At 44.4% G+C, this 25,930-nt stretch overlaps 1 protein-coding gene across 2 annotated transcripts in view; it reads right to left on the reverse strand.

The window, feature by feature from the left end:
* Positions 1–25,930, reverse strand: part of PRPF40A (pre-mRNA processing factor 40 homolog A) — a 391,586-nt gene that overhangs the window by 349,282 nt on the left and 16,374 nt on the right. For both annotated transcript variants that reach the window (XM_029605503.1, XM_029605504.1), the window contains exons 2-4: positions 16,424–16,501; positions 15,732–15,869; positions 14,317–14,397 (exon numbers count right to left, since the gene is read on the reverse strand). In XM_029605503.1, the coding sequence (XP_029461363.1) occupies positions 14,317–14,397; positions 15,732–15,869; positions 16,424–16,501 (297 nt within the window). The remainder of the gene's footprint in view (positions 1–14,316; positions 14,398–15,731; positions 15,870–16,423; positions 16,502–25,930) is intronic.

A 25,930-nucleotide genomic window follows, 5' to 3' on the forward strand; every position in this document is an offset into this window, starting at 1 on the left:
AGGATATCTCCCCCTCTTCCATACAAGTGCACTGGCTGAGTCCAGCTGGTCCTCTGGTTCCTCCAAGTCAAAGTAGGAAGGATCTGCTGTTTCCCTGGGACTCCCAGTTGAAGATTACTGGTCCCAGTCGAGGATTTGGGAGAAAAAAAAAAATCCTTTGCCTACCTTAAGGGAGCACATATTAAAGGACCCTCCACGGGGCCAGCACCAGAGGATCCCCAAACTCAACTCCATTCCAAACTGCTGAGTTCTTGAAGCAACCACAGGAAAGTAACTCAAAATGGCCTTCGCTTGCACAAAAACTGCCATGTCAGAAGATTTTTCACATATGGACTCTGAACATGGGGAAGACATCCACAGTCATTCCAACACCAAAAGGAGCAAAGGCCAGCACCTCAGAGCACTCCCCCAGAATTTCCCCCACACACATGGCGGTAGCAGGCCTCCTGAACCCACATGCCCCATAACAGCAGCTATGATCCTGCTTTTCCACAGTGGCCTAAACACACCCCCAGCACACATCTAAGAACAAAACTGCCACTAGCGAGCCTCCTCCCCAGGAGTATTTACCCTGCTAGACCTGGAAACCTGCAGCAATGCAGTCATTCAGCCTGAAGTTTCCCCTCCAAATGAAAAGCCAGACCTGGACTTTTTTTTTTTGTTTTAGATAGCTGTTGGACAGAGCAAAGGTTGTGGGGGGGGGGGGGGGGGGGGGGGAGAGAGACAGACAGGAGGATTCTCTCCACAATGCCGGCAGTAAAAACTACATAGGTTTTCTAACTTTTTATTTAATTTTTTAAAGCAAGGAGAGCCACTCCCCACCTCCACCACAACCACTCTAACAAGTCCCCTGAGGGACTGGAAGCCCTCTGATACATGCTCGCTCTTCTGGATGCACCACAGGCCCTATGACGCATCAGTGCCTTCCAAAAATTCTGCTGCATTACAGGGAGTCCTATTATCTGCTGGAAGCAAAGTATACTGGGTTTTCTCAGTGCTTCACCACCTATACATAGTAGTGATGTCAACATGAAGGAAATGTGTACTCTGCCTACATCTACTCATAGGGTGGACATAACCCACCTGTTTGGACTGGACTGCTTTAGCATGATGAAATTGAAGGGCAACATATTATAACTAATCAAAACAGATCAGTTACGTATTTTCTAATTTTAGACAGCTGAAATCCTGCTTATGGCAATTTTTCACAATTATCAGAAGTCGTTATTAATAAGAATTAAGTACATTGTGCTTTCCCTTCCACCTGGGCTAGGTAAAATGGATACATATTTGAACTACAATTCATTAGCACTATCAGGCCGATATAGTTTATCATGTGATTGGCCGCACATTTTCGACACGTGTCTATTACCCCTTAAATTGTAAGGGTAAAGTTTAGCGTGTCAAAACGAGTGGCCAACCTCCCCGAAAACTAATTGTGCTCATCACATGCAAATGCATGTTGATGAGATTATTAGTTGCCCAGGATACTGAAAGTAAAAATATGCGGCTTGACAACACATTTACGGGCAGGCGTTAATTTCTGAGCAACCCAGAAAAGTGTACAGAAAAAGTAGAAAATATTGCTTTTCTGTACACCCTCTGACTTAAGTCGGAGAAACCAAAAATAATTTTTTTTTTTTTAAATCTGCCCACCGGGTAGCAGGTTATTAAAACAGATTCTCAATTTTATCGGTGTTCATTTTCCTAACCCGTGGCTGTCAGCAGGTTCAGAAACAGATACCGGTAAAATTCAGGGTCGGTTGTCAGAACCCGCTGACAGCCACGTCTACGCTAATAAGGAGGCGCTAGAAATGTGCAAATGTCCCTAGCGCCTCCTTATTGGCGCAACCCCTCATTTAAAATACAAAATCGCGCGCCCAGGAGAGCAGGCGCTCAACATGGAGTGCCTGCTCTCCCGCGATTCTTACAGTATCGGCCTGATTGTATCTGCTATTTTATGTACATTACAGGAGACACAGCCTCCTAAAGCAAAATCTTTGGTCCAAGGCCACTTTAGAGAAGCTGACAGAGTGCCCTAGCTAGTAGATTAGAAATGACCAGAGCTTTCATCCACCTTAGTGATAAGTTGCATTGATATCTAGCCTTTCCTATCTACCACTCTCATACCTGTGGAGGCAAAAGCGATTATGTTAGATGACTACGTGCTCTTCCCAGGGTTTAAACTAGGAGACCTGACTGGTATTGTCAATCCTCTTGCTTCCAAATGTGTCATCTCCTTTCTGAAAGTCTTGCTTGCCTATATGCCTGACTGTATTTAGTATTTCTGCACAAAGCAGGAGGCAGTGGCAGGTGCAAACAGTCCTTCTCCTTTTCTATAAAGGAGAGAATTCAGAGGGTCGTATTTACATATCTGAAAGAAATGAAACCAATAATGTATCATCCCATGGCTAGGAATCAAATGCCTTACTAAGGGGCCAAGATACTAATGGGCAGTATTAATGCCTGCTAATACTGCCCATGCACACTAGTGTTACTGCTGCTAATATGCATGTCACTGCAGGATCTAGTATCTCCTGTCATAGTTTTAATGAATAAAGAGATGGCATGGGCTGCATCGACAATACATTTGAAATGGATAACAGGGTAATCAAAGTAGAATAGAACTGTCCACAGCAGATCATTCCAATTCAAGTTTCAAATTTTGAATCCAATGAATAACAGTTGAGGAAGTATGTGTGCATACAGTGCTAATTGCAATAACTCATTTATTGTCTTTAGAGATATAGCCATATGATAAAGGAGAGTTGTTTACCTGTAACAGGTGTTCTCTGAGGACAACGGGATGTTAGTCCTCACATAAGTGACATCATCAGATGGAGCCCTGATGAGGAAAAAAAACTTATTGCAAAGATTCTAGAACTTTGACTAGGCACGCAGAGCATGCCCAGCATGCCCTATACCACGCAGGGTTCCTTTCCAGTCTTGGAAGTTAGAATTATAATTAAAACAAAAAAACGGGAGTCAACGTCACAGGGTGGACTAACATCCTGCTGTCCTCGGAGAACACCTGTTACAGGTAAGCAAATCTGCTTTCTCCAAGGACAAGAAGAATGGTAGTCCTCACATGGGTGAATAGTTACAGGCTGCCCCAACACAAAAAGGGGAACAAAAGACACCAAACCAGGTGCCAACGGGCATACCAGTACTGGTGCTGTTGGTAACAAGAGGGGGGGGGGGGGCAGCCTGTTCCCAAACAATGGGCCCTAGGCAGGATGCTTGGGTTCTAGACCACAAACAGGTTCCAAAGGACAGATTGGCCGAACCTACTGTTGTGTCGGCCATCCCTATCCAGACAGTAATGAGATGAAAATGTGTGGCGAGAACTCCACGTCGCAGCCTTGCAGATGTCCTCCATGGGAACTGCTTACAAGTGGGCCACCGATGCTGCCATGGCTCTGACAGAAAAAGCCTTGGCATGACCCCCATAACAGAAGGAGATGCAATCTGCTAGCCAACTGCAACGGCAACGCCCAGCCTATTCTTGTCAAAAGAAATAAAAAGCTAGGTGGACTGTGTATGGGCTTCTGTCCACCAGATAGAAAGCTAAGGCTCGCTTGCAGTCTAAACTGTGCAGCACTCGTTCGCCTTGGTGCGAATGAGGCCTGGGAAAGAATATTGGGAGGACGATTGACTGGTTAAAATGGAAGTCAGTCACCACCTTAGGCAGTAACTTAAGGAGAATATGCAAGATAAAGCTTAGTATAAGGAAGGTAAATCAAGAAAGCCTGGAGCTCATTGATCCTGCACACTGAAGGGATCACCACCAAAAATATAAACTTCCAGGACAGGTACTTCAGGTCACAGGTGCGCAACAGCTCAAAAGGAGCTTTCATCAGCTGAGCTAACACTACGTTGAGGTGCCAAGACACTGCTATCCGGAGGCCTTAGGGAAGGCTTCAATTGATGCGTGCCCTGCATAAAATGTACAACTATAGGCCGTACCATCAACACATTGGTGATATGCACCAATTGCACTGAGATAAACTCTAACAGAATTGGGCTTTAAACCAGCTTCCTATAGGTATAGAAGGTAGTCAAGCAGTTTGTGTGTGGGGCAGGAGAACTGATCTAGGGTCTTCTGCTCACACCACACAGAAAACCTCCTCCACTTCATTCCAACGGACTTTCTAGTGAAAGGCTTTCTGGAAGCCACCATGACCCGAGACACATCCTCTGAAAGATCAAGTAGCTGTAGGATTAGCTTTCAACATCCAGGCTGTGAGTGACAGGGCCTGGAGGTTGGGAAGCCGAAGCCTGCCTTGGTCTTGCGTGATGAGATATGGAGAAATCCCCAGACTGATTGGTCTCTAGATGGACAACTCCCAAAGGAGTGGAAACCAGACATCTTGGCCAATGAGGGGCTATGAGAATCATAGTTCCTCTGTTCTCACAAAGCTTCAAGAGAGTATTTGCCATTAAGGGAATTGAAAGATATGCACACAAAAAACCCTTGCCCCAGTGACAGGCAAGGGCATCCGAAGCTGGTTTGCACTCTCACCTGCACAGGAAGCAGAACCGAGGCACCTTTTTTTGCAAGGGGATGCAAATAGATTTATATCTGGGTTCCCTCCAAGGCAGAATATCAGATTCACTACCCCCTGGTGCAGGGGCAACTCATGGGGGTCTGAAGGCTCAACTCAGCCTGTCTGCTACCATGTTCTCTGTCCCAGCCAGATACATGGCCCTGAGCACCATCCCGTGAGACAGGGCAGACAACCAGATTTGCACCACTTCCTAACACAGGAGGTACAATCCCATGTCAACCTGTTGTTGACATACCATATGGTTACTTGATTGTCTGTGGGGATCAGGATAACTCTGTTGGACAACAGATGTCTGAAAGCCCATAGTGCATACCCGATTGCCCAAAGTTCCAGGAAATTAATTTAACAAGAGCGTTCCTGTATGGACCAGAGACCTGGAGTGCCGAGCTCAATTACATGAGCTCCTCACTCCAGGTAGAGGGACTAGGAAACAAGATCCCCCATTCCAGATTTGAAAGTACACATCACCAGGACAATCAGTCCCTGAGAGACGGAGTGACTTGGAGGCAATCCTGGAGGCTCTGTGTGGCCTGGCGCACAGAGCCTCCACAATCCACTGGGATCTGCATATATGTAAACATACCAAGGGAATGACATGGATGGTTGTAGCCATATGGCCCAACAACCTCAACATGTGCCAGGTTGATACCTGCTGGCCTTGTTGGGTCTCTGTTGTGATGGTTATCAAGTTGGCGGCCCTGGACTTTGGGTAGTTGAGAACAAACCCTAGAGACTCCAACACCTGGATTGTCAAGCATATGGGCCTGGTGGCCCCTGCCTGAGACATGCTCTTGACCAACCAATCGTCCCAGCCTGCAGAGGTGCACCACCACCATGGCTAGGCATTTTGTGTACTGGAAGTGCTGTTTTCCCACTACAAATCGTGGCTACTTCAGGTGCCTGGGGAAGATCTCTATATGGGTGTATGCATCCTTTAGATCAAGAGAGCATAGCCAGTCCCCTTTTTGCAAGGAGTAGAATCAAGGTGCTCAGGGAAACCATCTTGAACTTTTCTTTTTTTAGAAACTTGGTTTAGATCTCTTAGGTTTAGGATGGGACGGAGTTGTCCTGTTCTCTTTGGAAACAGGAAGTACCTGGAGTACAATCCCTCCCTCTTTGCCCTAGTATTATGGGATCGACCGCTCTGGCCATTAAGAGGGAGGAGAGCTCCATTAGTAATACTTCCTGATGTGTTACAGGCCCCCAAAATGGGCACGGAGGGCAATTTGGCAGGACTTACAATAAGTTCAACTAGTACCTCTGACAGATGCTGGACAGAACCCAGTGGTCTAAGGTTATACTGAGCCACCAGTTTGCAAAGAACAGCAGCTTTTTCCCCGATTGGAGAGTCCATCATCCTGGGTACAGGCAAATGGCTTATATTCCCTAGGGCCCAGTCAAAACCTTGTCCTGAGTTGACTGAGGAGCCGGCTGGGGCTTGGGGGTTCTCTGCTGCCTGGGTTGGTCACGATGGTGTTGATGGGAGCGAGGAGGTGGAGGATAGTACTTCCTTTGTTCTTTTGGTGAAAGAAAGCTTCCTTGGCCCCGGTCTTTTTGGCCTCCTGGAGGAGGACAACAGGTCCATAGTACTGGCGGAGAGTTGCTGAAGGGTTTTGTGGTGGTGCCAAAGTTGGGCCACAGTATCCCTCACCCTATCTCCGAGGAGATTCTCTCCAGTACACGCCATGTCAGCGAGTTGTTCCTGTACCTCTGGTCGGCGATCCAAGGCCCACAGCCATACCATTCTGCGGATACCGATTCCTGCTGCAGAGATTCTCAATGCCAATCTCGAAAACATTGTAGGTCGCACGGACCTCGTGTTTTCCTGCACTCCAGGCCCTTATGCATCAGTGACATGAGGGTGTCTTGCTGCTGTTGAGGCAGATGCCCAGCCATCTCCTGCGCCTGCTTCCAGATGTCCCGCGAGCACTGGCTCATGTAAAAAAGCCTACTATTCTTCACAATTTCCACAGTCTCTCATATATTGATTATATTCTTTTAATACAAAGTTATACATGGTATTGTATTCGTTCAGTTACTATGTTATATTGTAAAACGCAATGCTGAATTATTGTTTGAATGTAAACCGAGGTGATGTTACTTACGTACCCCGGTATATAAAAATCTGCAAATAAATAAATAAATAAATGTAGAGCTAGTAGGCGGCAATGCAGGCAATAAGCACGGCGCCTTGAAATACCTTCCTCCCAAGAGCGTCCACTGCTCTTTGTTCCTTCCCCAGGGGCTCCAATGAATAAGCCTAAAAGCGCTTGGCCCTCTTGAGGGTAGATTCGACCACCACCAGGCAGCTGATGTTTATCGAATCCGGCACTACATTGGGAATGCCTGCCAGATAAGTGGCCCGGAGAAACATTGAGTGTTTCAGGGCCCAGCCCCAAATCTGTGCAGCTTCTTGACAAAGGAGATACGAGCCTGTACCTCCTTGTTTGTTGATGTACCACATGGCTACTGTGTTGTCCGTTTGGATTAGAACAGTTTTGTGTGAAAGACAGTCCTTGAACGCATGCAGTGCATAACGTATAGCTCGAAGTTCCAGGAAATTGATTTGAAATGTTGCTTCGAGTCTTGTCCAAGTTCCTTGAGTTTGGAGAGTGTCTATGTGCGCTCCCCAACCCAAAGTGGATGCATCTGTAGTTAAACGTTATCAGTGGAAGGGTAGGCCCTTGCGCAAATTGTCCTTGTTCACCCACCAGAGTAGAGAAGAACGTAGCTGGTGGGTTACTTGAATTGGAGAACGTAGTGGTTGAATGGCTTGGATCCATTGAGATCTTAAAGTCCATTGTGTTACCCGCATGGCTAGTCTTGCCATAGGAGTGACATGAACTGTGGAGGCCATGTGGCCTAGTAAGGTGAGAAACTGATGGGCTGTTGCCTGTTTCTTTGAGTGAATCGAGTTTGCCAACGGATAATGTTTGTGCTCGATCCTCGGGTAGAAAGGTTCTTGATAGGATAGTGTCCAAGTCTGCACCTATGAAATGAAGTAGGTGAGATGGAGTAAGGTGGGATTTTTGATAATTGATGAGAAAACCCATGGAGTGAAGTAGGGAAATCGTTCGACTGAAAGAGGTGAGAGCTCCCTCTTGAGAGTGACTTCTGATGAGCCAGTCGTCTAGATATGGAAAGACATTTATTTATTTTATTTATTTTTAACTTTTATATACCGACATTCTTGCATTAAATGCAAATCATGCCGGTTTACAGTGAAACAGAAAAAGCAGGAAAAAATTCCTTAGTCGAATACAATGAAACAGCTTAGTTAACAAAAGAAACAAATATAAATTTTACATATACACAAAGGTTTGCACGAAGGGGTGCACAAAGGGGAGAGCCCCTTCGGCACGCGACGCCCGGTGTTGAGGCTGTCTTAACGGTCCGATGTTAGTGACGTAATGGGGGGTGGGTCTAATGATCGCAGCACTTACATCGCTGCTTCTTTCCAGTTCCAGGTGAAGACCAAGCTGTTTCCTTGTGCAAGTGTGCTGCTATTACTGCCAGACATTTGGTGAAAACTCTGGGAGCAGAGGCAAGGCCGAATGGCAGTACTCTGTACTGGAAATGTTGATGACCCACCATGAAGCGCAGATATTTGCGATGAGGAGGGAATATTAGAATGTGAGTGTAAGCATCTTGTAGATCCAGAGAACAAAGCCAGTCTCCTGTTTGAAGAAGTGGAAGCATGGTGCCTAGAGAAACCATCCTGAACTTTTCTTTCTTCAGAAATTTGTTGAGATTTCTGAGGTCTAGGATGGGACGCAGGCCTCCGGTTTTCTTTGGAATGAGGAAATAATGGGAATAGAATCCTCTTCCCTTCTGAGAACAGGGTACCGGCTCTACTGCCCTAGTTTTCAGAAGGGTGGATAATTCTATTTGTAATTGAAGCATATGATTTTTGCTAAGATGAGATCGACTTGGTGGACATTCTTGAGGAATTGAGATGAAGTTGAATTGATATCCTTGATATATTATTGATAGGACCCATTGGTCTGATGTTATTGATATCCAATTGTTGTAAAATTTGGATATCCGGCCTCCCACTGGTAGTCCTGGCTGAGGATTTGAGTAAAGGCTCACTTCTCTGGGTGAAATTTCAAAAACCAGCAGCAGGTCCCGTTTGTGGAGCAGGTTGGGGCCTAGCTGCTCTCTGTTGCCAAGGTTGCGGTCTTTGCTGGGTTCTGGAGGGCCTGGGTCTAGATGCAGGAGGGTACTATCTCCGTTGTCGGTAGAAAGGCCATCTGGTGTCTTTCCTTGGAGGTCTACGGGTAGTGTGTATGGAGGGATCCTGTGGGAGGGAAGATAGCTTTCTCAATGTTTCTGTGTGCTCTTTTAATTGAGACACAGCATCCTGTACCTTGGATCCGAATAAGTCGTCTCCTAGGCAGGGGAGATCCACTAACTTATCCTGGACCTCTGGCCTAAGGTCTGAGGCCTTGAGCCAAGCCCACCTCCTGGCACTGATGCCTAACGCAGCCACTCTTGAGGCAGTCTCAAAGCCGTCGTAGGCAGCTCGGACTTCATGTTTTCCGGCTTCTAAACCTTTGTTTATGATGGCCTGTGCAGCCTCCTGGTATTGTGTGGGGAGAGATGGAACAAACTCCTCAATTTGTTTCCATAGATTTCTCTGGTACTGGGTCATATAGAGGTGAAAGGATGAGATCCTGGAATTCAACATTGCATCTTGAAACACCTTACGACCCAGGGAATCCAGAAACCTATGGTCTTTACCTGGGGGATTTGATGAGTGGACCCTTGTTCTTTTAGACCTTTTTTTGCGCTGATTCCACGACCACTGAGTGGTGGGGAAGTTGTGACTTTTGGTATCCTGAAGTGGCTTGCACTAGGTAGGTACTATCCACTCTTATTTACTGCAGGAACAGAACAGGGGTGTTCCCAAAGACGATGTTGTAGCTATAAGAGAACATAATGGATTGGAATTGCCACCACCTGTTTTGGAGGGTCAACGAATTGGAGTACCTCCAAGGTCTGTTGTCTAGTGTCCTGCTCTGTTTCTAATTTAAAGGGGATGGAGTCCACCATCTCCTGCACAAATGTGGTGAAGGTGAGATCTTCTGATGAAGTGTCTGAAGCAGTATCACTCCATGTATCATATTCTTGAGTTTCTTGTTGTGGTACTGATGGTTTAGGTGGAGGAAGAAGGCCTGAAGGTCCTGGCAAAGGGTCTTCAGTAGAAGAATCTTCTTCCCTTGGGTTGGATGGCAAAGAATCCAATAAATTCTGGTATCTTCTTTGTAAGATATTATATAGTACTTCCTCTGTGGATTTTGGAGCCTCAGGAGGAAGTGGCACCGTTGACGAAACCTTTGGCATCCAGGATATCGGTCTCTTCGATGATGTTCCATTTTTCCTTTGTGTTGGCGCCAGGGTGACCATGGGCATCGGTACTGGAACCGATGAAGTGGTCGGCATCGAGACAGACTCCGAAAAAAGAGGAGGCATCGATATTGGTATTGCCAGCATGGTCATTAGTGGCATCGAAGTCACTGGCATCGAGGTTGTCCCCGGCATCGGCGATGTCGCCGGTAGTGATGCTGCCATCGTCATCGGTGACTTCACCGGTGGAGGAGACATCACCGGCATGGTCGCCGGTAGCTGGTCTTTTAGGGCTTGCCTTACCGCTTCTTTAATCAATGCAGTCAAGTCATGTAGTACGGGTGGAACACTTGGCGCCGATGGAGGAGGAGATAACATCTCCTGCGATGGCTATGTAGGCGGTACCGATGGAGGCCTAGGAGATGGCGATGTATCCTTATGTTTTGGCCGTTTCCTGGTCGGTTCCTCTGGGGAGGGAACTGACGGAGACGCGGAGGTATGCCGATGTTTGTGTTTAGGCCTTACCTCTGTCTCCGATCTGATCAATGACGTAGACAGTGTTGGCGATGCTTTATCCCCGGAACCGTCCAGTCGACGTTTTTTCAGCAGGATTTTCTTTGTAATTCCTGCTGGGGAAGATTTAGTTGAAGTCGAAGGTGAAGGAATTAGTTGCAGGTGAAAATGTTGTTCAATTTTTTCCTGCCGGAGTTTTCTTCCCATCGGTGTCATTTCCTGACACTGCTGACAGGACAAAATATCATGTTTTTCGCCCAAACAGACAAGGCATTCGAGGTGCGAGTCTGTGACCAACATGGTCCAATTGCAGATCGGGCATTTTTTAAAACCCGAAGCCATGGTATTGTTGACAGCAGTCGATGAAAACGAAATTGTGAGAGAAAAAAAACTAACGTTTTTAAACTAAAAACGTTGTGAATATCGTACCGTCCAGTGGGATATATGAGAGTGAGATCCCCTAAGGGAGAGAAATTTTTAAGAGATGACTTTCAGTCAGAATTGAGTATAAAACTCAGAGAACTCCTATGCCCACGATGCCTACAGCAGCGCGGAAAAACGAAGACTAGAGTGAGATCCCTGTGGCAGAGAATATCATGGCATGCTGGGCATGCTCAGTGGCCTCACAGTGCCAGTCAAAAGTTTCTAGAAACTTTGACAGAGGTTTTCCCGCAATAGGGCTCAGTCAGTGACATCACCCATATGTGAGGACTAGCATCCTGCTTCTCCTGGGATAAACAAACAAACAAACAAAAAAAAAAGCCAAAGTAAGCTCAGTCATACCACGATGTTTACAGCTCCGCAGAATAAGAGAGACAGGAGTGTGACCCACGTAAATGCATAGTACTGGGCATGCTCAATGTGCCTAGTCCAAGTTCTTGAAACTTGGACATACGTTTTCCATATCAGGGCTCCATCTGATGCCACCCATGTGCAAGGACTATAAAGTCCTTTAATATACAGATACCTTCTACAGGAAAAGTTGGTATTTAGAAAATATCAGAAATAGGATAGGATCCTTAAAGTGATCATTTATTTTCTTCTTTATGAAGTTTTATAAAAGTAGCCAATTTTATTTTATTTTTTTACTATCACCTTTGCAGCCAGCTGGCTAGAAGATGTTTCTTCCCATTCTGTTGAACATCTAGCAAAGGTCTGCTGAGACATTTACTCTTACCTTGAAACTGAAGATTTAATGTCACAGCAATTTGTTTAGTCGTAAAAGTAATATTAGAATCATTAAAAATTATGATTCTGCCAGACAATGGATTTTTTATGGTGGAATCTGAAAGTTCTAATTCTCCCAAGGAAGAAACACTAGCAGTGTGCACTTCCTCTGGATGAACTTCCCCAGATTCTAGAAAAGCACCATCATCTCTACATAAACTTTTATAAAGAAACAGATGTTTTGCTTACAGAATTATGTTCTCTTTGGCTCTCAAGAAATTTTTTTTTTTTTATTCAAGGTCAACATGGCCTAAGACAGAAGAGATGAAGAATGTACTAATATGCTGAAATGGTACTGGTAATTTATCTTCCATTCTTTCTGACCTGAAGATTTCTCAGGATTTAAGGATCTTTAAGATACTTTCCTTGCACGGAAAGCAACAGGCCCCAATTTCAGAAGCAGGTAGCACATTTGGAGCTTAGTGGCTCTTAGAAAATGATTTTTCCTTATCTGATAAAAAGTATTTCACACTTTGTATGATATAAAAACATTTAAAAATGTCCTTTCTACAGGAGCATCAGCTCTCATTAGCTTCTAAGCTCTAAACGAGGATTCTTGGGTTAAAGTGCAGCCTTCTGTCTTCTCGGGGTACATCAATGCCTCTGCAGGCTGCATCAGCACACAAATAAGCAGCCTCCTTTTTTTTAAAGTCATCTTACATTGAAAGGGTTCAGAGACTGCACGATTTATCAAGAGCCTTTTTTAAAAACCTATTTCCTTTTATAAATGTTTTACTATTTTTTTCCTAGCAAGTTGTTAGAGCTCAGAACTGCAGGAACCAACTTTTATTGAAAACCACTTCTTCTCATGTTCTCGTCATAAATGAGATGCTCTCCCAGAACTATGTACAAGCAATGGTTATTTCTGTTGCAGCAGCTAAGTCTTTCTTTTGTACGGATCTCCCCAAGGAGTCCGCAAACAAGCAGGTGATACATTAATATTGCAAACCCAAGTCAGATCCTATCTGCTGCATACCTTGTCACTAATTTTAAATGAAAAAACAGCAAATTCCTTCTGTCAGGGGTTTGCTGGTTTTTTCCAAAGAGATTTGCTAAATTCTTTATCTAAGGATTCACAGGTTATTTTCTTGATGTTTGAAAACTCTGTGAGGGAGCAAGGAATGCAGTTTCATCACTGCAGAGACCAAAGCAAAACCTAAGTGGAAAGTCCTGATTAGCATGACTTTACTGCCAACTATGCTTGAATCAACAGGAAGAAAAAGCCTTGAGGCCTAATAGTGGCTTAGTTTCATCTTATAGCATTGAGCAAACCCAAACAATACCGGTAGAATGTGACAATTTACCAAATAACCAGTATCATATAAAACTTAGTATTCATTTTAAACATTTACATTTTATGTTATTAATTTTAGAATAAGGCTTTAACTTAACAAAATGTGGAAAAGTGAAGGGGTCTGAATATTTTCTGAATGCATTGTAAATAAATGAACCATGAACTCTAAAATTAATGACTATGTTCCTGAGGCAGAAAACGAAACACTGATGTGTCATGTGTAGTTGAACATAGGGAAGTTATTTTTTTGAATGACATGAAATTAATGGTGATATATTTTGGAGGAGTACAGAAATATGAAAATACAAAAAGAAGTGTTTACAAAACAGTGTTTTTCAGTTATTTTCCCACATGTGTCCCTAAAAATTCTGCATTTTTTCCCTCCCCAAACAATACCCAATAATGACAAAGCAAAATCAGGTTTGTAGAAATGTGTGCAATTTAATTAAAAAAAACAAAAACCCTGAAAAATCACATTTAAATAAGTATTCAGACCCTGTAACTCAGTACTTTGTTAGGGCACCTTTTGCATTGATTACAGCCTCAATTCTTTTTGGGTATGATGCTACAATCTTGGCACATGTGGATTTTTTTTTTTGTTTTAATTTTCTTCATCTAGTCTTATCTTCTATTGCCATCCTCTTACAGCCTTCAGTTTCTATCTCCATTTTCTTCCTCTCCCTGTTTCCTTTCATTGATGCTTCCTCCCACCTCTACCTCTAGGGGCTTGGTGGGGCTCATTTGACCTGTGGCCCACCTCAGCTGCTCTCGGTAGTAGCAGCACTGTTAGGGCCCCATGATCTACATGTACTGCTCCTACCAGTGGCAGCACTGCTCTCTACTGTACTATGCTGGGCCCTATAGTAGCACGAAGTGCTAAACATAGCCTCACAGGTTACAAGCATGAAAATTTGATCACTCAAGCAACCCAGGATTCTTCCACCAATACTACAAATACAGAAAAATATATTGACCATGGTTGCAAAACAATAATTTAATTAACCCCAGATTTTACGTGCTTTAATACTACTACTTTACACAAATATGTTAACTAGTAAAACACATTGGGATCATTACCAAGTCAATGTACCCTACAAAAGAGATCTGTAATGAAACAGGTAAATTTATAATATACAAACATTCATTTTGGACAAACTGCAAATAAGACTTGGATAAACTGGAGCTTCATTTCATTGTTTGCAAAACTTATATTAGCTCTTTACATGCAATACTTCCTTTAGATTTGGAAAGAAATTAGTCCAGCTACAACAGAACTTAAAAGAAATAAGCCGAATACTTAAAAAAAAAACAAAAAAAAAAAACCCCAAACAAACATTAGAACACAAGGAAAAATAAAGATATTACCGGTACTGCAGGTTGAATGGGGCCCTGAGGCATATGAGGCATCATCATTCCAGACATCACAGATGGATGCATTCCAGGCATCTGCAGAAAACAGAATTACAAAAGAAGTTTTGTAACATAAATTGTAAAAGACAGAGATCCATCTTCAAAAGGTTTATCCAAGTAACTTTTGGCATTACCCAGACAAAAATCTGATATTTGAATATTTTGCTCCCTCTCTGGCTAACTCATTACCCACAAAAAATTCAGTGAGGTATATAAAGGCATTGGAGATATTCCTGGGGTGCAGTTTCATTTTGTCTGGAAGTTTGCTTGGAAAAAAAAAAATAAATAAAAAAAAAAAAAATACCAATCCTAAAGTTACCTGGATTGCTTTATCCAGATATATTCAGTGGACCAAATTTACCCAAGTAACTTTCTCACTTGCTGGATTACTCAATATCGACCTCATGCATACAGATCAAATAACCCTCAGGAAAAAAAAGATATTTAAAAATGGTGGTGTTACTATAATTAAAAGTCCACACCTTTTATCCCACTAAAAAATATTTTAAAAAAATAATAAAGCTAAAAACTATCAGGATCTCAGAAAACCCAAACAGGAACAATGTGATTGTTTATTTCTTGATTGATCACAACTTATTACATTTAAACTCTTAAAATATATCCAATAGTGAGGCTTACAGTGCAAAGAGTGGGATAAGAGGGTTAATCAGGAGGAGAAACATACAATTTTAATCATATACAAGAGCCCCTCTAATTATTTACTTACTGATACGGAGCACAACACTCAAGCGCATTCTCCTGGCTGCTATGACTTATCCGCACACAAGCCCTATCCCCAAAGTACAGCTCAATCTAATTCACATAGGCAGTAACAGCCACACAGGCATACATGTACGCGCCTATGCCAACTCATGCAAATGGACACGGCGATTTTATAACATATGGGCGTATATGCGCTTCCTAATCCCCCTAGCTAAGCAGCCTCCCTTTAACCCTAATAGCCCCAACCCTTCAAACCCTAACTAGCCATAAATTTTAAAAAAAACTTACACACCATCTGTAGCAGAAGTAGTTACATGGTAGAGGACCCCGATGCGTGCTTGTATGTGTAAATACTTACGCACATATTTCAGGTTACAGACCAGGAACACCCATGTCCCACCCACACCCCGCCCTCTTTGACTTACCCATATGTGGGTGTACCGGGAGATACACGCATACTTGAGCGCCTCGTAAAATCCACGCGGCACACGCTGGCCTGAGATACTCGCAATCTCCCAGCTTTGGTGCACATAAGGGTTTTTAAAATCCGCTTGATAGTTGGTGACACTTGCTCATAAATACTTCAGGAAATTTCTGTGTGCGGCTTAGAACTGCTTTCATGTACGAGAAGGTAAAAACTAGCTTACCTGTCCCATTGGAGGTCCACCCATAGGTGGCATCATTTGTGGCATCATTCCATGTGAAACTGGTGCCATGTTTGGTGGTCTCTGACCCATAGGAGGCATTCCCATAGGTGGGTAGTGAGGAATGACTGGGTGTGTCATCTGAAAATATATGTTAACAAATTCATGCACATGAAAAATGTTTTGCTATTGTTCAACTCTTTAAAACAGATTCAGCAAGTATTTCCCCACCCCAACAGAAATGGGAGAGACCCTCCATTGTACATCTAGTCCTCTGTTTTTAAACAATCATTTACTTCTATAGGTCCTTTAAAGGAATAGATTAACTTATTTAACACATTTATAATCCACTGATCTCCAATAATTTTTTTAATTGCACTTCAGAAAGAAAAAAAATCACAATTTTCCTATTTAAAAAGCAGCACTGTATTTGCACATGGAAATGTTTCACATAGGAGGAAAATATGTGGGCTAAGATCACCTTCTCAATCCAACAAGCCACAGCAAGCCCAAACTGGACTGTTAAAAATCCCAAAAAATTACACAAATCAATTCAGCAATTCTCCAAAAGTCCATCAAGCCTAACTTAACTATTTATGCCGTCATTCTATATAGGTTTACGAAAAAATTGCCAGTTGTGTAGTCTTTAAGGTACATAAAGGTAAATTATAACAAAGTGAAGTGCAAACACTTACATAGGCTGGCCGTAGCATCCGTGGCCCATTAGTGAAATGGGCTGGCTGACTTGGTCCATTTGCACCATCTGACGATGACTAAATGAAAAACAGAATATAAGATTAATACATCATGATCTCACATTCTCACCGATGCACTGTTAGCCTGTGGTTGGACGCGTGTTTTCCCTTACCCCTTATTCAGTAAGGGACGGAAAACTCGCGTCCAACCCGCCGAACCTAACAGCGCCCTCAACATGCAAATGTTGATGGCCCTATTAGGTTCGCACGCAATTCAGAAAGTAAAACGTGCAGCCAAGCCGCACGTTTTACTTTCAGAAATTAGCGCCTACCCAAAGGTAGGCGCTAATTTCTCTTGGCACCGGGAAAGTGCACAGAAAAGCAGTAAAAACTGCTTTTCTGTACACCCTCCGACTTAATATCATGGCGATATTAAGTCGGAGGTCCCGAAGAGTAAAAAAAGTTAAAAAAAAAAAAATTTGAATTCGGCCCGCGGCTGTTGGGCCGAAAACCGGACGCTCAATTTTGCCGGCGTCCGGTTTCCGAGCCCGTGGCTGTCAGCGGGCTCGAGAACCGACGCCAGCAAAATTGAGCGTCGGCTGTCAAACCCACTAACAGCTGCAACCCCTGTCAAAAAATGAGGCGCTAGGGATGCGCTAGTGTCCCTAGCGCCTCCTTTTGCCCGTTTTTACCGCCGGGCCTAATTTAAGTCCGCATTCACCCGCTCTCCCGCGGACTTTACTGTATCGGCCTGATTGTTCTTTAAATATATCTGATGTCCATGACTCAGGCACAGAACAAATTTAACACTTAAAATCAATAATGTGAACAAAATTGCTTAAAAAATGGCTCATCCTGAATTTAGTGAAAGTTCTAATATTTTGTTAGTTTTGCAGATACAATAAATTGCTAAACACAAAACACTAGTCAGTCACTTACATGAGAAATGTTAAGCACCAAACACGATCATAAGAATTACGTGCCAGTGATAATGTTAATTCATGTTATGGTTACTAATTTCACATTTCAATAATTTAGGCTCTATCATGTAACCATAAATGTTAAAAAAAAAAAAAAAAGTTCCCTTAGGCTTATTGGTTTAGCATGACAATTCACTTCTCTCAATTTTTTTTTTTTTTATGTATATTCCACCTTTCAGCACTTTAAAACAGATTAGATTTAGGTAAAAATAATATACCAACAGCAAATAGAAAGTGGAGATGAGCGGTATACACAAATCGGTGAAAGCCACAATTACGGATGGTTTAGCGCTAGAAAGTTCACAGATCCTTATTTTGGATTAATCGAAAAAATAAAAGCAAGGAAGGACTAAGCTTTTTCCATCTTTTATTGATTAATGATTGAGAGGTTTCGGTCCCCGCTGATTCACCCAACTATCACTCATCTTATTTTAACAGGATCATCATCTCCAAAGTGTTTTTCTTTTTCCTTCAGAAATTTCTTTATAAAAATATTTTAAATATTGTTTCTCCAAATTAGTTAACATAAGAAGATTATATTACTCTCTCTTCCAGATTGTTTGAAATTAAGTTCTACTAAATGATAAGAGGGGAAAAAAGCATCAAAAAGTGCTTTCAAAATCTGAAAAACAAAACAGAACAATTAGGACTGAACCATTGTTCTAATAATCAGGTCACAAAATGTTGCTCTCTAGACTTTCTTAATCTTAAATTAGACTACTTTTAGGGGTGGGGCGGAGAGAGAGAATTCAATCAGCATTTTGGAATACATATGATAGTGCCACAAATTACCAAATAAGCACCATCAATAAGGTCAGGTGAAGGAAACAGAAGTGTTTCACTTTTTAGTTGCACCTACTTGCAAGTACAGCAGGCTGGCAGAAAAACAATTTCTGGGCACTCGTGATACATCTTAGAAAAATGCTGTAGAATACCCAGCTTCTTTTTTCATCCCCTCTTGTATTCTCTAACAATTACTATCAACTCCTTCTTTCCAATCTATTGCTTCTCCTACCTATTCTCTCAGTTCTGCTTGTGCTCCTTTCCCCACCCCCCTCCCCAACAGTACAGGGCCCAAAGTCCACACCTGGAAACTCTATGGGGCAGATTTTAAAAAGTTGCACGAGCGCGTACTTTTGTTCGCGCAGCAGGCGCGAACAAAAGTATGCCTGATTTTATAAGAAACACGCGTAGCCGCGCGTATCTTATAAAATGGGGTCGGCGCACGCAAGGCTGCGCAAAAATCGGCAGTCTGCACGCGCCGAGCCGCGCAGCCTGCCTCCGTTTCCTCCAAGGCCGCTCCGATTTCGGAGCGGCCTCGGAGGGAACTTTCCTTCGCCCTCCCCGCACCTTCCCCTCCCTTACCTAACCCACCCCCCGGCCCTATCTAAACCCCCCCCCCCTTTACCTTTGTCGGCAAACTTACGCCTGCTGAAAGCAGGCGTAACTTTGCGAGCGTCGGCCGGGTGCCCCGCTCCGTGGTCCGGTCCCGGGGGCTGTTCCAGAGGCCGCGGCCACGCCCCCGAAACCACGGCCACGTCGCTGCCCCCCGCCCCCTAAACTGCGCGTCATCTCGACACACCCCCCGACACGCCCCCGACAGGAAGCCCCGGGACTTACGCGCGCGCAGGCGGCCTATGCAAAATAGGCGCGCCGGCCTTTGAAAATCCGCCCCTATAGAGTCTTCAAAACCCAGGGATCCCACTCCGGATCTCCAGGACCACTGGGCCATAGCAGCTGACACTGTTCCACAAATAGTGCAGTATGAGTAGCCATGAGGATCAGCAGGCAGGAAACACTGTTCTTACTGCCTCCTCCAACAGTCTATTGGTCCAGACAGACAAAAGACGAAGCAGGTTTCTGGTGACCTCTGTGACTAATCTTGCTGAAACACCAATGCAGTACTGCAGTAACTGCATGGAGACATGTGCAAAAAAAAAAATCCAAGTTAAAGTGAAGAGGTGAGCGACGCAGAACTAAGGAGAATGAGGGACAGGTAAAAAAGGAAGAGAACAAAAAAAGAGGGAAGGGCAGACAGGAGAAAAGCAAGAGAGGATGGATGAGAGTGCAATGGGAGGGAGAAGGGGCTGCAATACTGCCACTGCTGGGAAGAAAAAGCAAGGACTCAGAAGACAGAACGGAGGAGCACAGGCAAACCTAAGAGAAACCAAAGACAGGCAGAAATGTGGAGAGAATGAAGTGTAGGACGAGAGAAGAAAAAAATCTAGGAAAAAAAAAAAAGAAGAAGTGGACAGTTTCCTGCAGTTTTCTTTTTTGTATATAATCTGTTTTTATTTTATTTGCAGGCCACAGAAAACAGCAATATGCAAGAAACAGGCTAACAGCAGGCTGCCTTAGTGATAAAACATAAGATATATCATAATGAATAACAAACAATCTCAGAGTAGCCTTGCCAATATGATACAACAGTCGAAGGAATCAAAAACAGCCCCTACAATAGCATACTGCATTTGTAAACCAAACTGCAAAAGCAAAATTACAGAATGATCATGATAAGCATATGATCCATAGTAACCTCCCAACACCCCCCCCCCCTCCCCACACTGGTAGATGGTATGCAAAATTGACAGTATATTGATACTGGGAAAACGATGACTAGGACCTCTATCAAGGATATGAGCAGGACGCCTCTAAAGTGATAAACTTTATGTGGAAGTGTGATCGTCTATTCACTTTTGGTATGGGCCCCAAACAGCCTGAAAGGAGGGTAGACTATTCTGATGGACAGCAGTAAGTCTGCCCAATTGGTATAGAGAAAAAAGGCGATGTTGCACTGCAGCAATCGAAGGGATCGTAATTTGTTTCCAATGGATAGCCAACTCTGCTCGTGCTGCAATAAAGATTTGCAAAAGCAACTTCTGGTGTGGAGTAGTATGTTCTTTCATAGGCGCACCTAATAAAACATGCCAGGGACGTGCCCCACATGTGACATTCAACAACTGGGAGAGCCACTGAATCACCGCCTGCCAATAACCCTGGATTCTAGGACAAGACCACCAAATATGTAGATATGTGCCCTGGGCCCTGCAGCTTCGCCAGTAGCAGTCTGAAATATGGGGGTAAAGTCTGTGTAATGCCACCTATAAAGCATTTTATAGCAATTCTCTTGTAACCCCGCTGAAATGGAACATTTGCCAGCAACAGAATAAATGGTATCCCAATCATGGTCATCTAGAGAACCCGGGAAATCTAAGTCCCAGAGTGCCCTATATTTATTGGCCACCAATGATTTATTGTTAAACATAGCATAAACTTTTGATATAATCCCCTTCATAGACGAGGCATGCTGGCATAATGTCTCAAATAAAGTGTTTTTGGTCCTCAATGTGCCTCTCCGTATCCCAGTTTGTATGAAGGATGATATCCTAGCATAAAGTAAAAAATCCAAAGTGCTGCCGGAGTGCAGGTCACTAAGTTGCGTTCTGGAGAGCATCTTACCCTGCTGTAGCATATGTCCCATGCATAAGACCCCAGACTTTTGCCAATCTCTGAGACCCACAGCATGCTCCAAGCTGGGCACCGCTGTGTTGGTTAATAAGGAATGCTTTTCAGGGCCCACCAATTCCTTTTGCCAACGATGCCATATCCGCATCGTGGTACGCAAAGCGAAAGGGTAATAACCGAACTCGCACCACGTTGCGCTGGGCTGCCATGGCATCGCCGTAATAGGGAAAGACCCTATCAACCCTTGTTCGAACCTCACCCACTGAGGGATATCTCTAGATCCATGAAGAGCTACTAGGGCACGCAGCTGGGCCGCATAGTAATACCACAATAAGTTAGATATGTGGAGGCCTCCCCTATTTTTAGGCAGATAAAGAATAGACCTCGCCACCCTGGGTGGACGTCTCCTCCAAATGAAGCCACACATTAGTTGCTGCCATTGTTTGAGCAGTATAGAGGGGATACTAATGGGAATAGTAGTGAAGAAATACAAGAAACGAGGGAGGACGTTCATTTTGATAATAGCCATTCGTCCCATCCACAAAATACCTGTCTATCCCATCGTCTTAAATTCTCCCTTATATTAGCCACCAAAGGATGATAATTTAGAGCAAACAATTGGCTAACGTGGGGTCCGATTTTAACCCCTAGATATTTCAAATATGAGGGAGCCCATAAGAAAGGAAATTTGTTCTTGAGGCCTTGTGCTGCATTAGTCGGGAGGGTCAAGTTAAGTATTTCTGATTTGTCATAATTAATGCGCATTCCTGAAACGGCCGAGAAGCCTTGTAATTCAGCCATTACCCCTTGTAAAGATGCTTCAGGATCAGATAGAGTCATCATAACATAGTCTGCGAAAAGTGAGATTTTTGAGTGAACCGTGCCACCCCAGATCCCTTTAATGGTCCTGGCCTCACGAACCCTAGTGGCAAAGGGTTCCAGGAACAGTGCGAATAACAGAGGGGATAAGGGGCATCCCTGCCTCATTCCTCGCTGTATGTCAAAGGGGGGACCATATCCTCCATTAACCTTTACCCTAGCCATGGGACACTCATAGAGCTTCTGTATCCACGTCAGAAAAGCATCCCCAAAACCCATTTTGCCTAAGACTTTAAACAAGAACTCCCAGTGGACGAGGTCAAACGCTTTTTCTGCGTCTAGAGCCAAAAGTACCGCTGGGATTTGCTGTTGATGTACTAAATCGACTATGTTAACAATCTGCCGCACATTGTCGGCTGCTAATCGACCTGGAACAAAACCCACTTGATCGTTATGAATCAGTTCAGGGAGAACTCCATTAAGCCTGGCTGCTAAAACTCTAGCCAGTATTTTCAAATCGATATTGATTAGTGAAATAGGGCGATAGGAGCTACATTTAGTGGGGTCCCTCCCTGGTTTGGCCAGTACAGAAATCCCAGCTGTGTTGGATTCGTTCGCTAGGGTCTTTCCCTCAAGAAGGGAATTAAAAGCTTTTGTTAGTGATTCAGCTATGTGGGAGGCACATTTACGATAATAAACTCCTGTGAATCCATCCAAGCCTGGTGCCTTGCCAGGCTTAAGTTGCTTGATGGCCGCCAAAACTTCATCTACTTCTATAGATTTATCTAGAGTATATCGCCAACTCTCACTAAGAACTGGTAACTGAACCGTACTCAAATACTGCTCTATTTCCGCCTCCCTAATGTTGGTGTCCTGAGTGTATAGGGTAGAGTAAAAGTCAGTAAAGGCCTCCCTAATATCCTCTGACACGGTGATCATATTACCTGGGGTATTCTGTATTTTGGATATGATCGTTCTAGATTGGGCCGCTTTTAACTGTCTGGCCAAATACTTTCCCGCCTTATTCCCTCCCTCATAAAATTGTTGTTTAAGAAGCATTAATTGGTGACTAACGGCCGTGTCCTCCAAGGCTCTTAATTTATCTTTAAGGAGTAGAATTTGCTGATAAAGAACTCCTGATTGGGTACGGCTATGGACTTGGGTCAGATTAGTCAGTTCCTGCAGCCAAGCTCGCCGTTGGCTCTCCCTCTCCCGGTTACAGAATGCAGCCCTGGCGATACACTCTCCCCTGACCACCGTCTTGGAGCACTCCCATACAACCAATGGGGACATACCCTCTGTTTGGTTAGCCTGAAAGTAATCTTTCAGTGTTTTTTCCAGTTGACCTATGAAGGAAGTGTCTTTGAGCAAGCAATCATTAAGGCGCCATGGTCTAAACCCCTTATGCATGTCCCTGAAATGGCACACCAGCCAGATTGGTGCGTAGTCCGACCAGGTAATATTATCAATATCAGTTTGGATAACCGAGTTCTGTAGCGTCCTGGACATAAAGAAACAGTCTATTCTTGTGTATGTGCCATGAACATGTGAGTAAAAAGTATAGGCTCGGGATTTCGGGTATCTAGCCCTCCAGACGTCCACAAGACTCCAGTCCTCCATAATTTCACTCCACCGTTTTCTAGTTTGGGGATCAGCAATCTTCCTAGAGCTTGAGTCTAACAATGGGGCCTGTACAAAATTAAAGTCTCCCCAAATGATAAGTTCCCCTTCCACATGCTGTTTCAATATGTCCCTTAACTCCTGGATGAATTGAGTTTTGTGAGCATTAGGGAAGTATACATTAACCAGAGTAAAGACCTGTTTGCCCACTCGTACCCTAACCAACACAAATCGCCCCTGGGGGTCATAAATATGGAACAACTCCTCATGAGCAAAAGTGGACGCAAAGAGTATACCCACCCCAGCATATTTAGAAGTTTTGGTACTGGCTGCCCAATGTGCCGTTGGATACTGCGCAAAATGCAATAACTTTTGATGATGCTTCCTAATGTGCGTTTCCTGTATAAGGACAATTCCCGCCCCTTGCCGAAGTAATTCCCTCTGTAGTAGGGTGCGCTTGCGCGGCGTGTTAATCCCCTTTACATTAAGGGATAATATTTTGGTCGCCATGTTGCCTAACAAGTGGAGAAGAAACTACCATGTCCCTTCTCAGCCACCCCCACCTTGAACCGTTTAGCCTCACCGCTTGATGCCATCCCGCTGCTTGTGTCCCCGGTCTCAGTCCAACGCCCGCATCCACCCACATATGTAACAGTACCTGCCTCGTCAAGTAACCAAAAACTACCAGTGTAACCCCTTTTAATTCCTATAGTATCCCACTCCCTTATGGATGGATACTCCACCTCTAGAGGTCTGTTGTAGTGTACGCGATAAGTGCCCTTCCCCCTACAACCCCACCCGCCACAATAAACCATAAGCAATATTAAAACATTAACACATTAAAGAACCTATATGCAACAAAAACTCAGCAGAATAACATCTCATGTCCCATGAGTGTGATAAGAACTGGACCCCTGTTAACCGCACAGGATTCCGTCCAAGCCTTAAAAAACGGCCAAGTACGCAGAAGCCTCATTTCCTCTGCAGTAAAGAAACCAAAACTTCCTGATGAAGGTGAAGGAGAGGAAAAAGTCATCCCTTGTCTGAGCAACTGTACCACGTAATCCAAGCTGTCTCCGCAGTCGCTTTCCTCCTTTCTCTGCTCTTTACCATCTAGGTGCCTCATCCCTTCGGGGTTGTGGCTGCTGTGCATTTGGTAGTTGAAATTGAACCGGCAGCTGAGCTTTAGAGAATACTCCTGGCGCTTCATCTAAGGAAGTGATTTTATATCCCACACCCTGGACCTGAAAGGAGAGCCCAAAGGGGTATGTCCAGCGATAGCGAATGTTCTTCTCACGCAGCTGCGCTGTGACGTCCCGCAATTCAAATCTTTTCTTCAAGGTGACCGGCGATAAGTCCTGATATATGGAAATATGGTGATTTTGCCATTTCTTTTAGATTCCGGGCAATATTATATATCTTGTCTTTGAGAGGGAAACTGGTAAAGCACAGCATGATATCCCTGGGCCTCTGGTCTGTCCTAGGCCCCAGCGCTCTATGTGCCCTCTCAAATTGAATATCAATGCCACGAGATGGTTCCAACACCTCCCCCTCCGGTGCTTGCTGTAAAATAAAGGTGCAAATTTTTACCGCTGTCCCAGCATATTCCGGGAGTTCTGGCACTCCCCGTATGCGCAGGTTATTGCGCCGACTTCTGTTTTCAAGGTCCTCCACCTTGTTTTGCAGAGTTAGCACATCTGAGGAGCAAATGGTATGCTGTGATATAAGGGAGTTGATAGATTCCCCGTGACCATCCAGTCTATTTTCAGCCTCGTCCACCCTGTTCCCCAGGGCAGCCAGGTCATCCTTCAGGTCTGCCATGGACGCCATCAGCGCATCTCGGTGCTGTTTTAAATCGGCCCGAATTTCTAAAAACCAGTTTCTGGCCTCTGAACGGGTAAGTATTTCTGAAGGGTCAATTTGCTGAGTCGACAGGCCTGCGTCCGCTTGCTGCTCAGTCTCCTCTCCCTGATCGCGCGGTTCACAGCTCGCGGCCTCGGCGCCATCTTGCCCTGCATCACCCGGCAGTTTTTCATAAGAAAACTGCTGCAAATCCGTGGTTTTGCGCTTGGTAGCCATCACGCCGCGGGGCTCGAAGGGTCACACTCACGGTTGCGAGGGGAATCGCCGGTTTTCTAAGCGTGAAACAGCGAATTAATAGGTCTCTTGGTGGTAGGGATCGCGGAGCTGAGCCGTCACGCGTCCACACACATTCGCTGCGAACAGCGCCCCCCCTTCCTGCAGTTTTCTGATAGTCAACTGCTTTCTTCAAGGACAAGCAGGATGGTAATCCTCACACATGGGTGATTAAGTAGCTCTAAACCACTCCAAATCTGTGCAGCAGTTACAGGTACCAATGTACACAACAACTAGTGCTGCAACGACCACAGGAGCAGACCTGCACCCAAGGAGAGGGCCCACAGACGGAGAGTTGGGTTTTCATGGCTGGAAGAGATTACACAATGGCTCAAATGGAGATTACATGAGTTGCAAGAGGACTAGGGTTGAGATCCCAGGAGACCGCTGGAAGGCGAGTGGGGGGACTTTAGCTGTAATAATTCCCTCATAAATCGCCCCACGAGCGGATGGGAAGAAATTGCAGTACCATCCATACCCCAATGGT

The sequence above is a fragment of the Rhinatrema bivittatum genome, chromosome 6, assembly GCF_901001135.1.
Source record: "Rhinatrema bivittatum chromosome 6, aRhiBiv1.1, whole genome shotgun sequence".
NCBI classification, from domain to species: domain Eukaryota; kingdom Metazoa; phylum Chordata; class Amphibia; order Gymnophiona; family Rhinatrematidae; genus Rhinatrema; species Rhinatrema bivittatum.